The sequence below is a fragment of the Desmodus rotundus genome, chromosome 9 (assembly GCF_022682495.2).
Source record: "Desmodus rotundus isolate HL8 chromosome 9, HLdesRot8A.1, whole genome shotgun sequence".
Lineage (NCBI taxonomy): Eukaryota > Metazoa > Chordata > Mammalia > Chiroptera > Phyllostomidae > Desmodus > Desmodus rotundus.
In genome coordinates, this window is record NC_071395.1 from 87,856,236 (window position 1) to 87,874,488 (window position 18,253).

Sequence of the window (18,253 nt, forward strand, 5' to 3'; positions counted from 1 at the left end):
CCAATACCAATTTTCTGGTCAAAGTTAATAACTGTTGGAATCTCCCTGCATGTGAATTCCCTGTAAACTGATATGTAAAAAACATATGCAAAAAGGGAACCATCACTTGAATTTTTTAAAAAATTACATATTGGCCAAAAGAAAGGAATCACATGTGATTCGGGAGAACATAGTAAATAATGTGTCTATATTCCCAGGCACATACAGGTTATGATGAAATAGTCTTCCTTTCCACTGCTGGGAATGATTCGGGTAACTATTGACTGAGTTTAGCAGTTAAGTCCCCCCACCACAAGTATCCGTTTTCTGAATGTGGCATCATCCTTTGAGTAGATGGGTTGGCAGCATGAATCATAGTAACAAATGAAAATTTTGCTTCACTGAAAACTCTTCATACGTAAATGCACATAAGCACACCCAATGTGGGCATCAATGGATCTAGAAATAGGAAAAACAACTCTAATACAGCTGGAGGGAAACGGGGGAGTAAAACAGCAGCCATGGTTCCACATACATGGCCATTGAGGGCGCAGGGCCAGCTAGTAGGAAAGAAAACTCAAGTCAGTGGGGTGGAGATGCCAGCCAGCCTCACACCTGCTGGCAACCCAGGAGAAGCTGTGAGTGCAGCTGCCGGGTACAGGGGCTAGCAGAGGGCCGACAAGAACAAAACCAACAAAATGTATCCCCCCCTCCACCACCTCCCACACACAATCCCAAACCTTCCCAAACATTGAATTGATGCTAGCCCAAAATACCCGTAGTTAAGCTATTAATAATGCTTTGGATGGAGATCTACGTAATTCAAAAAACCCTATATTCTTTGTTTTCCTTTTATAATTTTTGTACTTTTTCCCTTGGTGTTTGAGTGAAATTCATACAAACATAGCTAAAATGTCTGCTTGTAAACCAAAAGAAGTGAGAATAGAGGAAATTTTCCATGAGAGTATCAAAAGGCTTCATCCAGCTGCAATGATAGCAATCGCCAAGGTGAGGGAAAAAACTGAGAAACAGAGAGGAGCAGGGCCAGTGGTGGGGACAGTGGGCCATCAGGAGAACTAGGAGACAGGAGTCCCTCCCCATATTTTAAATGGTAAAATTAAAACACTTAATAAATACCCACCTTATTAGGAAGAGAAAGAACAACTAACGTGCACAGCAAATTTTTCCCACTAGATTTATTTTACTTTACAAAAGAGGAAAATCTATTACCCAAAGTTTTATCAAGTTCAAGATTGAAATTAGTCTTACTTATCTCGGATCCCTAGTATGTGTTAGAGTGCTTGGTACATAGTAAACTTGCTAAATTAAAGTGAATAGATTATTAAAGCAACAGACCATTTTCTTTGTATTGAAATTCAAATGTATTTTAATCTCTTTGTATTGATCTTTATCTGAAACAGGGCGGATCTTCTAAAATTTACATACACATACCTTCAGAAGTCTCCTACCATCTTTTCTTAAAAAAGATTTTATTTATTTTTAGAGAGAAGGGAAGGGAAGAAGAATAAATAGAGGGAGAGGAACATGAATGTATGGCTGTCTGCCATGTGCCCCCTACTGGGGACCTGGCCTGCAACCCAGGCATGTGCCCTACACTGGGAATCGAACCAGTGACCCTTTGGGTCACAGGCCCACACTCAATCCACTGAGCTACGCCAGCCAGGGCTGCTAACATCTTTAATTATGTGTGTGCTCATCTGATCGGAGTCCCCCTTCAGGAACATCAGTTGTTGTGCACAGGTTTTCTATTCTTCTGCCCTAATATGTTTCCTTTTTCAAAATTTTTTATGCTTTGCCTTTTTTCTTTGCAGTTCAAAAAATAATGGTTTGTCCTTAATATCACTTACTTAATTCTGTACATCTGTTCTACCCCTAACCAGTTCCTATGTGGATTTTAAATCTGTTAGTGCGTTTCAGGTTCCTTACAGCCCTTCCTGTGACAATTACTTCCATCTTCACTTCATCCTTTTTTTTCCTTAAGAAACCTATTCCTCTGTCATAGGCATCCTATTTTCTGGTATTCTACTGATAAATTTGTTGATGTTTTCTTTTGGAATAATCCATTTTCCAAAGAAACTCCTTTCTCTAAGTCTTCAGTATAATGCTGTCATTCCTTGGCTCTACAATATTTTTCCACAGACTCCATTTTGACTTTTTTTCCTACATGCTTTTTTTTAAAGATTTGTTGTTTAAATTTAAGTGTTTCATTGTTTATGCTATTACAATTGTCCCAATGTTCCCCCTTTGCCACCCTCCACCCAACTACCCCAATCCCTCAGGCAATCCCCACACCACTGTGCACGTCCATGGGTCATGCATATATGGTCTTGTCTAATCCCTTCATCTTCTTTCAACCAGTCCCCCCGCCCCCCTCACCCTTACAGCTGTCAGTCTGTTCCTTGTTCCTGTGCCTCTGATTCCATTGTGCTTGGTAATTTATTTCATTCACTAGATTCCAGTTATAGTGAGATCATATGGTACTTGTCTTTCATTGCCTGGCTTATTTCACTTAGCATAATACTCTCTAGTTCCATCAATGCTGTCACACAAGGTAAGAATTCCTTCTTTTTTACTGCTGTATAGTATTCCATTGTATAAATGTACCACAGTTTTCTTTATACTCATCTATTGATGAGCACTTAGGCTGTTTCCAAATGTTGGCTATTGTAAATAATACTGCTATGAACACAGGGGTGCATTATTCTTTTGAATTCGTATTGCAGTATTCTTTGGATAGTATTCCCAGAAGAGGGATTGCTGGGTCAAAAGGCAGTTCAATTTTTAATTTTATGAGGAGATTCCACAATGTTTTCCAGAGTGGCTGCACCAGTCCGCATTCCCACCAATAGTGCACTAGGGTTCCCCTTTCTCCACATCCTTGTCAGCAGTTGTTTGCTGACTTATTAATGGTAGCCATTTTGGCAGGTATGAGGAGATATCTCACTGTGGTTTTAATTTGTATTTCTCTGATGATTAGTGACGTTTGGCACTTTTCCTATGTCTATGGGCCCTTGGAGAAGTGTCTATTTAGATCCTTTGCCCACTTTTTAATTGGATTGTTTATCTTCCTGGTGCTGAATATATTTTGGAGATTAAACCTTGGTCCTTCCTGAAGAGAGTATTTGTTAAGATTCGGTGTTAAACAAAAAGTACAAGGGGCATAGCCTTGCTTCTATTATATGTCTCCTGGTGTGGTCTCCTCCTTGGAGCTGCAGCTGAAACCCAGTTCCCAGGAAATCCCCAGAAGGGTTTGGGGATTTCTACTGAGTAGGAGTTTTCCTCCACGCCCCACAGCCTACTTCCCGGTCCTCTGAAACAATACGTTACGTATAGGGAAAGCAATTCGGAGCTGCTATTGGAGTTGCTGGTGAGTCACTGTGGTTTACCTATTGGGGCTGTGCCTCCAATGTGCTGTGCTGTGAGGGGTTTCCCCTGTCTTTGCTGCTCAAGTTTTCTCTGGGACTCAGAACTCTGCATGAAAGCATAATTGAGATTTACCCCTTTAAGTGAAAACTTCAAAAAATTAACTATTTTTGAGAAAAATTAATCCCAAATCACATGGTGACTCTGAGTGTGAGCTCTGGAGTCAGAGTGCTTGTGTCTGTCCCCACTGCTCACAAGTCACTTAGCGCACTGCACCTCCGGGGCCTCATCCGGGAGATGGGGACAGCAGTGACTTACTCCGCGTGGGGCTCGTAGAACAACACTGGGGACATAATAACTGCTCAACAACTGTTCAAAATTATTATCATTACCTTCTCTGATTAAATACTCTACACACAACATCTTCTTGAAAACTCAAGGTTGTTATGAACACCCAAAATCACGGTACGCCACACGACAGTAATTCCCTTAGACGGACTATTCGCCCTTTCAGAAAATGGCCCCTGGAGTGATAAGAACTTTGAGTTCCTGCAAGTGGTTTTCATCATTCGCAATTCACCCTTAACCTCTGTCCAGGTTTCAGTGGCCACTTCCGGATGCTGTTCTAACACGAGCACCTTGATCTAATTTATGCTTCTAAAACCATCAGAACCATTTCTATCGCAGGAATGGAACTATCTGAACGGGAGAACGACAGACTTCCCTCTGAGTTAAACATGTGAGTGTCAAAGCACAGACTTTTGAGCTGGGAGTTCCTTAAAGCCAGAAGCTGTTTCTCATTTACTTTTATATGCCGGGCACTCAGCACAATCCATATACCTGGCTTATACTAGAACAGTCAGTAAATGTTGCTCTAGGCTTGTTTGTTTGTTACTAATTGAATATATTCGTATTGTATACTTAGGGCATTTTTGGATTATATTTCTAGTTCTTACCTATGTTTCTGACCAAGTGCTTTCCTCTTTAATGTACTAATGGCAGTGGGGAAGAAAGCTTGAATTAAGTTGCTTGTAACCCTTTCCCCACTATATAGTGTTAATACCCAAAATGAATTTTAATAATTTAAATAATGAAAAAACCTGGAAAGTTAAGCATACACCGTACATTCTCAAACACGGGACTGTTGTAATTTAAGTTTTAAATAATTTAAGACATAAGTAGCCATAAACACGTTTATTGAACACTTACTAAATACATATTTTACTCCCTTTCATCCTAAAAATTTAAGCAAGCAAGAAATGAGTACTTGTGTCCATAAGAAAGGGATTCTGCTGAATATAAGGAAATAAACAGGGGCAGGCATCCCAGGGTCGCGAAGAGCGCGGACGGCTGCTGGCCCACACACGTCCACTAGCTGGCTAACTCCACTGTGCCTCGTCGCCGCTCCGACCCCCACGTCCCCATCTGAAGAATATGGCGGTGGGCTGTAGGCCTTCTGTAAGTCATCTCACGCACAAATGCATTCTTAAAGACTTTACTCAGGCACCCCAAAAAAATCATACCGGTAGCACTTGGAAAATACTTCACAAAATACAGAAGTAGGGAAAAGTAGGTTAACAGTTTTTCACAGGGAAAATAATAAAGAACTTAGATAAATTACAGTAAGTAATAAATAATAATACAAGGATAAACTATGTTTTGCATACTTATAACTGTAAACCTACTTTTGCCCAGCTCTGTATTCTATGTAAGGCTGTGGAAATTTAAAATGATTTTTAATCTAATTAAAGGAATTATATATGAATGCTAGACACTGGCCTAACTATTTGTAGTCATTTTGAACTCCATCAGACTTTATATGTCATTATTTACAGTAATACATCAGAATTATTCTCCGTAGATAATTCAATTCAGCGTGTTCTTGAATATACGTGCTTAACATCTGTCTCATGAACTTTAGTTAAACGCCACCATCTTTTACTCTCTGGTGCCTGTTTGGAAAACAAGCAGTGGGTTATTTGTAGGAGGCAGGTGTTTCCTTGCTAGTAAAATCATTTAGCCTAACCATTTCCTGATTTAACAGATTAGGACACTTCATCAAACAATGACATTTAGGTTTACTACCTATTATTTGTTTGATGTTCAAAGATCTGAAGAGCAGGCAATAGCCACTGGAGATCAATAAAGACCATTAGGTAATGTGTGTGTGCTGAAATTAGGGACAGCATCTGAGGCTGTCTCTCTTACCTCAAAGACAAGCTGGGCTCTCTCATGCTGCTTTCTTACTGGCACGAGGAAGTCATGTCATTCAAATGGCATTTCCTCCCCCTGAACAGACAGTCAGGGCTAAGTTGTATACCCAGAGTTATCGGCCGTGCACACCTGCCACACCTGTAATGCTGTCTCACAAACAAAAGCCCTACACACCCCATCTCGCTCCCCAGTTACACGTCCAGGGCTGTGGAAGATTTATGTCAGCTCTCTGAGTAGTCAAAAGGGGTATTCCCTGAGGGGGGTGCAAGACATCAAACCTTCAAGGACTGAGATCACAGCAGGTTCAATAAGAAAGAAGAACAATTTAAAAAGGGGAGATTATGGAATTAATTGTAGAACAAAAAGTGACATGCTGAGCAACATTTTCTCTTCCAATGTAAGTAATGTGGGAACATAAGCAATATGAACGAATAAGCTTCTTCTTCTTGTAGAGGCTGCTATTACTTTAAACATGTCTTTATTTACATGAAAAACAATTAACACACTTTAGCTGGTGCCATTATTAAAAAGTCAGGCCAACTGACACCTCACGGAGGGAGTGAGGTCCGCGCCCTGAGGGGAGATAGTGGTGGGAAGGGTTACTGGGTAAGGATGACTCGAGCTCTTACATCCTGTTCCTTGTTCGTGCCCATCAGGCAGAGGAGCTGATCCGGTAGCCTTTGGTCACCCAGTGAGTGAGAGAAATCCCGCGCAAAGGTGGTGGAAGGAGAAAGACTCTTCCCAGCTCTATCTCTATGTCTAACAGCCCTCAGTGGAACTTAGAGATTTGGGACAGGAATACATTCTTTTAAAATTACTGCATGCCTTTCTCCTGGCTCCTAGCCCTCTCTCTGTCTCCCAGGTATACAGATACCATATCTCTCAGGAAGACGGCTGACCTCAGAGTGCAAGGCCAGGAACAGGAGGCCTGCAAGGTGTTCCTGCATGGATGGGAAGCCAGATATCTGCCCAGAGAATGAACAATGGATTGAAAAGTACACCCAAAGGATGTGGCTGCCTTGTAGAGTGGGGAGCGAGGCTTAACATAATATATGGTCTTCTTTTGTTTAAGTAAAATATTTATGAAGCTGTGTGGCTCAACAGTAGAAACTAAAAAATTCTGTATTTTAGTGAAAGTAATATTTTCCTCTCCAGATACCATTTTGTAGACATAAAGTATATTTAAGATCTTGCATTGAGCTGTATTCAAACTGTGGTACAAAGAAACCCTTCAGCAATAAGACAATTTATTATAACTTTGAAGAGCACATATTCAGATCAATACATGTCCATAGAAATACCCACTTTTCCAAATGACAGAAACATTCTTCTTCCTGGACATTAAGTTCCCATTCTGTGTCTAATTCATCCTCTACCTCTCTGCCCAAACCCAGGGCCTGGTATGATACTTGCCCAATGAAAGCATTTAATGAATCTGCTGAGTGACTATATGGATAGATAGGAGGTGATATTGCACTTTTTAAAAGAATTTTATGCTATAAAAGCTGTTTAATTTTAATTTGTATGTATTTTTAATTAGTTGAAGGGTTAACCCTTTTTCATTTTCTATTATGTGTGTATTTTACAAATGGATTAATTTGGTAAATGTTAGAATAGTAAATAATTACAAAAGCAGCAAAAATCTTTGCTATTCAACGACTTTCTATGTTATACAGCAAACAAGAAATTCAAAATTGAAGTTTAAAAATCACAAACTAGAATTCTGCACTTTGTTGGAACAGGTGTTAATAGTGTGTCAATGAACTACCAGTTATCACTGATAACAGGGATACCAGCTTATTTCTATAGAAATATCCACTATTCTAAATGATAAGAAACAATTATTAATCAATTTTTAGTAGGCAACTCATTTGTTTTATATTCTTTGGTTAAACATCTAGAGTTCTTAGTATGCATATGATATAACATATTACAAAATAACTCATCAATTGTATATTTTTTAAATAATAGAAAGAAAATATAATTTTATAGTGTAATTATGAGAGGTTAATATATATCCTCTTTGCTCATTAAATATAACATACAAGTGGTGTTTTAATGTTGATATAACTAATACTAGAACCTTTTGGGAACTGCCCTGCCTGGTTTCAGAAGCTGTAACCCCCATGGCTAAGGCTGAGTAAAGAGACCTTGGGACCATAAGCCATTAAGGAGACAAAGCTTATCTTCCCGGCAGAGACACCACCTCTGCCCCCTTTTACTTCACCCTGCTTGGCCCCAGGCAGATGACCAGTTAGCCAATGATGGGTAAGATTCCTTAAGGGAGGGATGACCTAAGACAGGCACGGTCACGAAGGAGCCCTCAGGGAAGGACTTGGGGGCTATAGAAAAAGGGGGTGATGGACCCTCGCCCCTTGGCTTTGACATAGCCTGAGTCCTCATTCTGTCTGCAAGAAGTCTCCTAGTCTCTTGGATGCCTTACTTCCCCTGCCTGACTTAAGCCTGAAACAATGTGGTGCAGCCCTGGGCAGGAACAGGCGATTCCCTGGGGCGATCAGGCCTAAGAAGGAATGCATAAAACCCTGTGAAACCTGCTTTGCTAAGAATGCCCTCAATTTTCTGATAAGGGTCCAAGCATGAAATGAGTTGGTTTCCCAAAGTTTTAAGGCCCTTTAGCTAACTGACAAATGAATAAGCCCTCATAGTTCTTTGAATATTATCTATTGTTTGATCATGACTGCCTGACAATGATGAATGAAGACCTTCCTTGAGGAAATGCTCCCAGGAAAGCAATAAAAGCCTGTCCAGGCATGGGTCTGGGTGCTCCCTCACTCAGAGAGTGGCCATGCCGTCCCTTTTTCTCCACAGGACTTCCGCAGTCCCTGTCAATTTGGCACGGCATCCACAACACCGCGGACACCACTGGTCAGGGTCCGCATCAAGAACCAAAGCTGCTTATAAATATACAAAATAAGAAAGGCCATAATTTGATTACTGCCTGGCTAGCTGAAATAAGCTTAGAAACAAATTATTCTTTAAGGACTAGTATGCATATCTTTATAAAAGAAAAAAATCAACCCTCATTCTTAATTGCATCATTTGCTGTTTCAAATGTAGCTTCCCACAAATATATTACCTTTTTTTCATAGGTGCGTTTTAAATTACTTTTCTCCATTTGAAATTTATTTTCTTGATCCTGTGAATGATAAATATTTATTTTTATTATACTTAATACTGCTACTAGAGTTAACAAAATTAATAATCTAATGAAATTAATGAATCTACTTAATGACAAACACTGAGTTTTGCATATTAGGAAAAGCACCCTATCTGTCCAATTTTCTAAAATACAAATAGAAGCATGGTTAGCTTTATGTTAGAGGTAATAAAGCCTTAGTTATTTGAAGATATTATTACTCTTAAAAGTACATACTTTACAGTGAAAAAGAAACTTTCTGACCCTTAGGATTAGGAGATTAGTTAAAATGACTAACTGAATCAATATGGCAACAATAAATTCAAAGTTATATCATATACCAGTCCCTGGTATTTTCTGACCATAAGGGAAAAGGAAAGATCTAGAAGGTATGAAAGAGTGAGAGAGGGAGGGAGAGTGAAATTATGAAGATTGGCAGATAATAACTCAAAGGGAGAAAATTATTCTTAGAACCTGAGGGTATTATGCTAAGTGAAATAAGTCAGAGTAAGACAAATACCATATGATCTCACTTATATGTGGGATACAAAAAACAAAACAAAACAAATGAATAAAACAAAACAAAAAACAGACTCATAGGTACAGGAAACAAACCAGTGGTTACCAAAGGGGAACAGGGGTGGGTGGTGGGAGAAAGAGATGAAGGGAAGGGGATTAAGACATACAACAAACTTCCAGTTGTGGAACAAATAAGTAGTACGGATGTCATATACAGCACAGGGGGAATATAGTCAGTAATAGCGCAGTAACTTTGCTTGGTGACACACGGTAACTAGACTTAATCGTGGGGATCATTTCCTAATATATATGAATATCAAATCACTATGATGTCTATCTGGAACTAATAGGATATTGTATATCAATTATATGACAAAAATAAATAAATAAATAAAATATTTAAATAAAATTTATTTTTAAAATTAATATCAAAATAATAATTATTCAAATTAAAATTACTTTTCATCTCCAATTAGTATCTACTTTTATTAAAAGAAATAAGAAAATAAAATGAAAAGTGATACAATGCAATAAAAAAATCAGAAATGGTTACTTACATTTTTAAGGAGGTTTTTTTGACTCATTTGTACATATAAATCAAAAAAAGGAAAGGTGAGTTTTAGCCATCGTTATTCTGAGAAAAAAATATAAGACTCACCTTTATTTGTTGCTTTCTTTGAAGTTCTGATTCCTGTAACTGCTGTTTTAATTGACAGATGTTCTGTTCTAATTCTTTAATCATACCAGATGCCTATAAGGAATTTAAGAATAACAATAAAAAAACAAAATATTGATTTTTGTACCACTTTACAATTTCTGGTTGAATAAATTTATCTCTTCTTCTCTGGAGACTCAATGAATATTAAAACGATCTGTAAATCTGAATGAAAAATGTTTACTAAAAAAGTAAAGATTTCATCTTTTAAAGTAAAAATATATATTAAATTCTGCTTAGTATTTAAAGTTATGTAAATATAATAGTAACGCAGAAATAATTGGTTTTACAGCAATAAAAGTTTTACAGAAAACTTGTCAAATTTTAATTTTAAAACCAAATCCACTGGAACATTTAATTCTTGAAATACCACACAACTGACTACCTTAGAATTGTAGCCATGGGCTCTCTTTGCAGAAAGTACAATTCTTAGGCACAAAGTGTGCGAGTGCCGTGGGGTGTCCGTGGGCTCACATGTGCATATAATGACAGAAAAACTAAAGCGTGACCAAGACTTCAAATAATAATAATAATAATAATAATAATAATGTATACAGTAACCTTTAAAAATGTACGACGAGCACAACTGAGCATCTCTTCTCAGAATGTTATGTTTCCTTTTTTAAAAACTTTGGTACAAGGGTTAACGTATTACAGCAGAATTCAGTTTATTAAATACTTATGTCATGCTATGGATTAGACACTCAACATTTTAAGTATTTTAAATGTCAATAAACATCGTTTCAGTTATTTCAAGAATAAAACCAAGGAGAGACTAATTTCCAAGGACAAATAGCTTCTATATGGCTACCTATGTCTATAAGTTGAGTATGTGTGTGTGTGTGTGTACATATATATATTAAATTACTTTATTTGTATATATACCAGCATATATATAATACCTTAGAAGCTGAAAGTGCATGCTCCTTTTTCAGAAGGTTCATATCAGCATCATATTTGGTTTGCAATAGTTTCATGTTTTGCTCATAATCATTTATAAGATGATCTTTCTCTTTATGCAGTGCATTGCGCCTAAAAGCAGTAAGAGAATAAAATACAGTTCCAATATATTGAAAATAAATTCCTAGAATGGAATTCTTTAGTCAGCCAAATCCAAATGCACCGTCTTTCAATAAATCAAATAATTATCTACATTTTTACCAACTTTTAAGAAAGCATTATGCTTGTTATGTTAAACGGAACTTAAGAAACAAACAAATGGCAATACTTAGGTTGGAAACTGCCGAAGGTTCATGTACAAGGTGTGATTAACTGTGGCAGATACTTTACAGGGTTAATATCAGGGCTTTATAGCCACGCCTGAGAGATATCGGACTTCAGACAATACCTTGCCTTTACTTCTTGTAATTCACTACATGTTATCTGGTAACATCTCTCAAGTTCCATTTTTTCTTGAATTAATTTCTGCTTCTGTAAATTACTGTTCTCTGCTTCTCCAGTCAGCTGCTGGACACGGGACTCCAGTTCTTTGACCACCTGGTTCTAAAAGAATAGATCATTGTTAAAAAAAAAAAAAGCCTCTGACTGACTTTGTAACACTGCAGTATCATTAAGTAGCCTGAAGGAAATATATACCCTATTAGAGATAATACAGAAAACAAATGTACCATAAGCCATACTAATAAAAATTAAACCAACCTCTAAATTAACCAAGACTTTAAAAAAATGCTTTCTAACATACAAGAAAGATCATTGCCCTGGCTGGTGTGGCTCAGTGAATTGAGTGCTGGACTGTGAACCAAAAGGTCCCTGGTTCGATTCCCAGTCAGAGTACCTGCCTGGATTGCAGGCCAGGTCCCCAGTAGGGGGTGTGTGAGAGGCAACCAGTTGCCTCTCACATCAATGTTTCTCTCCCTCTTTTTCTCATTCCTTTCCCCCCCTAAAATTAAATAAATAAAATCTTTAAAAAAAGAGAAAGATCATCATGTTTATATGCTTTGAGCCATTCATTCCTTCATTCATTCATTCAGTGAATATTTAGTGATGTCCCTATCCTCAGGAAGGTTACATTTTCTTTACGCAACTTAAGAAATTTATATTGTTAGGTGAGCACTGAGCAGTGTTTGGCTCTTCACTTGAAGTTTAAGAAGTTTTTTAAAATTGTAAAGCAATATAAAAATATTTTAAAAAGGAAATTTATAACCCAAATATTTTAATACAGGGGTTATGACATATGTGATACACATATTATCACATAACTGTATAGGAATATTTTATTAGACAGTTCCAGTGTTAATGAACAAAATTTTCATTTTTAAAAACATTCATTACTTTTAGAGAGAGAGGAATGGAGGGAGAGAGAGACAGAGAGAAACATCCATGTACGAGAGAAAGATCCATTAGTTGCCTCTCGCACACCCCAACCTGGGGACCTGGCCCACAACCCAGGTATGTGCCCTGGCTGGGAATCAAACTGGTGACCTTTCAGTTTGCGGGATGATGGCAAACCCACTGAACCACACCAGTCAGAGCAGTGAACAAAATTTTTATTTGTTTAATTTTTCACTCACCATTTTATCAAAAGCACTTCATTTTTCCAGTCTTCAAAATTATCAGATAATCAAATCATTTCATTATTATTTGATATTTGTTATTTTGAATTTTTCATCTTTATAGAACTAAATAAAGGTGTTTATAACTATGTACTCCATCTAAAATTAGGGTAAGCAAGCATTAGCTAAAAGGACAACTGATTTTTTTCATTGAAGTATAATTGGCATACACTATCCTATTTAGTTCAGGTATACATCATTGTAATTTGATGTTTATATACATTATGAAACGATCAACTAATTTTTATTTTAACAATTACACTTCCAGTAAATGTGAGTAATTAGAAATGTTTAGGATGATGTTCCAATCAATTAGTATATTCTCATACTCGAAGATAAACATTTAAAGTTTAAGCATTACATAATATTACAACCCCAACTTCATACCATCCTTTCTTCAATTTAAATGTCGATGTAACAGCTTCCAAATATAAGAAATGGAAATAATTATATCTAACAAAAAATGATACATAGGTTAACTTTTTAAAATACATGCAATTCCCAGCTCAGAGCCTCACACATGTCTGATGCTCAGATTTCCTGTCCATACAACCCATTCATTCTGTGTCTGTATTAATGATCCTCCTGCTTTAGGGACTCCTTTCAAAAGAGAGTATTTTCCCATACACGTGCTAAACTCTCCAAGGTTCCTAAATATTAACTGACTAGAAGAAACAAGGAAAAAGACTATATCCTTTGCCTTCCAGCTGGAAGTGGTGGACTGAAGATGATTTCTTCTTCTCTTGGAAACTAACAAAAACAAAAAAACCCAAGAGGTATTAAAACAGAAATGAAACTCCACCTTAATAAACTCTAGGAGAGAAACTGGCATTTCCCACTATGAAGCAGTACCTTGCAACATATCGCACTCCCACTGAGAACTGAAAAACCAAAAAGATACAAAAAAAGTCAATTTGAAGATACTGGCCAACTTCCAAGCCAGGTAGGACTTAAGAGGGCTGGAGGAAGCAACCTCAGAGATGAGTCAAGGCATTTTCTAATCTGGATGGAGGAGGATGGGGCAAGAAAACTAGAGCAAAGGGTGGCCAGGCAGCTACAACTTGAGGAACAAGACCTCTGAGGGAAGAAGAGATGCATAAAGAAGTGAGCTTTACACAAGCCCTTTTCTCCTCAAGGGATTTGCCCAATTCTTGACATTCACAGGACAGGAGACTACGAAACCAAGGGAAAATACTCTGAGAAGCAGACCGGGGTTTCCAGCAGTACCACTGTACTTAGGAGTAAAACGTGTATTTTAGAAGGGGAAGGCCTCTTGCAACATCACAGACTTTCAGCTGGGCCATGTGCTGAGGGCCACTACTGGGAGTGGAAGTGAATCAGAGGTGGACCAAACACCGCACCCAGCCTTGAGTCGGCTCAGTCCCTGAATGAACCGAGGTGAGCTGTCTCCACACCAGCTGCCTCTCAGAAGTCAGGGCGGAGCCTCTGTGGAGGAAGCTAACATCGTGCAGGACATTTATGTGCAATGTCTGACATTCAATCAGAAAATACCAGGTAAACCAAGAAACAGAATCAAGAGGGGGGGAAAATCCAAAATTAGAAATAGACATGCTGATTGCCCAATATTGAAATTATAAAACTTATGAGGAATTTGTTATCCTGGCTCAAGGTATATAAGAAAGACCTGCAAGATTAAATGATGATCAAATAGAAATGCAGGAACACCCTGAGAGAGGAGGATGACCCAGGGCTGGAGATCACAGACAACAGCATCAAAACAAAGTTATCCAAACTAAGTTTCAACAAATAATTTCTTTCTTGGTTCAACAATAATATATTGTGACTACAGTATCTCTAAACCCAATCCAGCATGAAAAAGAATGAGATAAAAGACTGGGATAAATGTTTAAAAATCACCCAAACCATACTTGCAGGAAGCAATCTATGGCTGAAATCAATCAAGGAGAAGAAATGGCATTATGGGAAGCCTAACGGTGGCTACAGAGTACTAAAATGCTAAGAGAATTTACCCACATACACCACTGCAGAGTAACAAATCCATGCTACTGTGGAACAAGGCCTAGCCCTATACACCCAGAAACTAGCGTTAAATAACTGGCCAGGGGAATAATGGGTACATTGAAAGATGAGTCACAGTTTGAAAAAATGCGTTAGCACAGAAGCTATACAAACACAGGGTGGGGCAAAAGTAGGGTTACATGTCGTGAGTACGCACTGTAAACCAACTTTCGTCCCCCCTTGTATGTCGTAAGGAAATGAGACGAAAGGCAGGAAAAACAGAAGGCAAGTGAAGAAAATTTTCATGTCCTAAAAAACATCACTTACACATGACAGATTAAAATCAATACATACAAATGTATTATAAGGGACTAGAGCTATAGAAATAACTTATTGTCACAAAATGTCCCCTAAATATCCTATTAAAACAGAGATGGCTCATCACTCAATGATGTCTTAAATATTTACCATAATTAAATTAAATTTTAAAAAGTCATCAGTTTTAAAATATGATAAAAATAATCTTTAAGAAATGTTTTAAAATATAAAACTTGAATGCTCTACAAATGAAACCTCGACCTCTCCCTCCCTCTTTCATTCCCACTTGTCTGTCTCTGTCTCTGCTAGTGGCAATGTGACTGGGGGATTATATGATTACCTCTGTCTCCTGCATTTCAAACTGCATGGAATCACCGTAACCTTTTCCCTGTTTTGTTTCTTATGTCCATATCAGCACCAGAGAGAGATTTTTTTTTTAAGATTTGTTATTTTTAGACAGAGGGTAAGGGAGGAAGAAAGAGAGACAGAGAAACATTAGTGTTGGTTGCCTCTCACGTGCCCCCTACTGGGGACCTGGCCCACAACCCAGGCATGTGCCCTGACTGGGAATCGAACCAGTGACACTTTGGTTCACAGGCTGGCGCTCAGTCCACTGAGCCACACCAGACAGGGCCATATTAGCACTATAATAGTGGCTAATGATTAAATAATCTCATTCAACTTTCTCTGATTTGAATGAATTAAACTGTTCATCCCAGATGTTATCATGGGATGATATTTCTAATTCAAAAAGATTAGGCTTTTTTTTTTACAATACAATTCTTACTCTAGCACTAAACAAGTATGAAGAGTGCACTCCCGATTAAATCATCAGTAATAGAAATAAAAAGAATAGCTCCCCCAGTTATTCAAGCTGGGTTAACAATTGAAATTCAATCAATGTAATCAATCACATCAATAGGCCTCAGCATTAAGATCTATATTTAGTGAATAAATAATTTTACACTGATACAACTTTCTGATTCAAGAAGAAAATCAATGATGATAGTTATTCACTTTATTACGTATTTTTATTTATTGTTATTTTATTTTTATTCTTTATTTTTAAAGCATTTTCTTAACTCTCATTGTGTCTTATACAAGATAAAGTAGGCACAAAGGAAATTTTTAAAAAGTTTTTAAACATAATATCAAGGGAAAGCCTACTATGAAGGACAATAACATTTGGCCAAAATAATCTTTGTTAAGCTGAATACAAAGAACTGAGGAGACATAAAATAGTGGAGGCCTCGAAACGGGTTAAAAAGTTATTCAGAAAAAAAGATGCTGACGCAGAGCCATGTGCTCAGGCAGCAGCAGGCAGTGTGGAAGGGGAGCTCAGGGGGAGTAACAACGGGGTTGGAGAAGGAACAGAAACTGTCCAGCCAATGGCAGGCAGATTACCTCGGGTGCGGGGACTTCGTTCCCACACTGTGAATTCAAAGGCAGCACTCGGAAGACTAGGTTGGAGTTCTTGAGTGGACATGGCTTGTAAGCAGTAGTTATAATTGGCATTGGGTTAGTAATTCAAGTTCTTGGTCATGGGAAAATGGGACAAATAGCATTTGTGAGATATGGAACAAGAGGAGACAGGGAGAGCTCCTGGCACGTTACAGGAAGAGTCCCGGAATGAGGCAACAATGGCCTGGACTCAAGTGGTAGCCATGGGAACAGAAGGGGAAGAGAACAGATCTAAGAAAAATCTTTAAAGATGTAAACAATATAATTAAGTAAAATACTAAATGAAGGATATGAGAAGTGGCAAAAATTATAAATCTTCTATGTCAAAACCTAGTATGCCAAAAGAATTGGCATATTGAGAATTAACAGAAAGTTTAGAAAAGGGTATTATTTTAGTAAGAAATACGATTTTCTTACCAAGAGTATTACCAACAAGCATTAGGAAATTGTAAAATAGCTGATGGGCCTTCAATTATACAACCAATGTATAGAATAAGAAATGTAGGAGTTTTACACACAAACTTTGTTTGAAATCCCAGGAGTCCAAAATTAGAAAGGGTTGTACTCAGCAACTATTTAGAAGCCGAAGCTCAACTCCTGTGGCAAAAAGAACACCACATTTTATCTGATCTCATAAACTTCTTCTTGAAATATGACATATACACAAAAAGATGCACAAATCTTCACTATATATTTTGATATTTTCTACAGATTTAAAACACCTATGAGTCACTGTAAGACGTAAACATCATCAGCTATTCTGAAGCCTTATTGGTCATCTTCTGCACAAAGGTAACCACTATTCTGACTGCTGTCACAGAAAATTAACTTTGCCTTTTGTTGAACTTTCTATAAATGAAATCACAGAGTATGTATCTTTTGGGTCAGGTTTCATCATGCATATTACATGTCTGTGAAATTCATCCACATCATGGCATGTAGCAGTTTACACTTTTTCAAAGCTACAGACAGTATTCCATTATGCAAATAACCTAAAATAACATACATTTTATCGATGGATTGTTTCAGTGTTTAGCTGTTAAAAATAATGTTGCTATGAACACTTTCATACGTGTTTCATGGTACATACAGGCACTTATTTCTTTGCTTGCATAACAGGATGCAGCCAAGAGGGGGGCCCCAAATAGGGATTTGTAATGGGGTTCAGAACTCAAGGTGTCCAGAAAATATGAGAAAAAAAATATATAGGATGTCTTCACCCCCACAAGTCTGAGCTGGGGGATGGGACACATGGAGCCATTCAGAGCTGTTTTGTATAGTAACAGCTTTGCAGCTAACCCCTGACATGGTCATTTAACATATCTATAACCTTTGACTGGTTTCATAGATATGTTAAATAGCTGTGGCCATGCTTTGAGCCAGGGGGATGGAAGTGACTTCCACCCAAAAGGTGACTGGGAGGCAACTCCCCCTGGTTACAGTGCCTGCGTGAGAGCTTGCAGATGATTGGCTCCATGCCATGGGGCCACACCTGCCCAGACTTACTATGGCAGCCCAGTAAAGTTGGAAGAATACAGGAACACTGGCAGGTGTAACTGATTGTAAGAGGAGCCAGAGATGGGGCTGCAGAGGAAGATGGGCGCTGGGATTTAAACCCAGGCACGGCAGCCACTTGGCGTCTCATTTTGGGACCACTCGTCTTTTCAGGGGATCATGCAGTTTTGGCAGAGGTTGGGACCACGTGGCTTTGGGGTGCTCCCTTTTGCCACGTGGCTTAGGAAGCAAGAGAGACTTTGCCTGGAAGAAAAGGGGAGAAAGGACTCTTGCTGGTGGGCCACGAGAAGGTGCCAACATGGCTCTGGATTAACTGGAGATCGAGGCAGCGACACAGCTGGTGGTGCAGGGAGCCTGAATCACAGACTTCTACTTCTTTTCCTGAGATACGGTACCCCAGACTGGGCAGAGGGAGAAGGAAGGACTGTGTGCATCTGT

At 38.2% G+C, this 18,253-nt stretch overlaps 1 protein-coding gene across 8 annotated transcripts in view; it reads right to left on the reverse strand.

Moving 5' to 3' along the window:
* CEP112 (centrosomal protein 112) overlaps positions 1-18,253 on the reverse strand; it is a 370,586-nt gene that overhangs the window by 280,046 nt on the left and 72,287 nt on the right. For all 8 annotated transcript variants that reach the window (XR_006653046.2, XM_045182487.3, XM_045182485.3 and 5 more), the window contains 4 exons: positions 11,317-11,471; positions 10,871-11,000; positions 9,912-10,004; positions 8,675-8,734 (listed from right to left, as the gene is read on the reverse strand). Coding sequence is in view for 7 of the 8 variants with exons in the window: in XM_045182487.3 (XP_045038422.2) it covers positions 8,675-8,734; positions 9,912-10,004; positions 10,871-11,000; positions 11,317-11,471 (438 nt within the window). In the remaining variant the exon portion in view is untranslated. The remainder of the gene's footprint in view (positions 1-8,674; positions 8,735-9,911; positions 10,005-10,870; positions 11,001-11,316; positions 11,472-18,253) is intronic.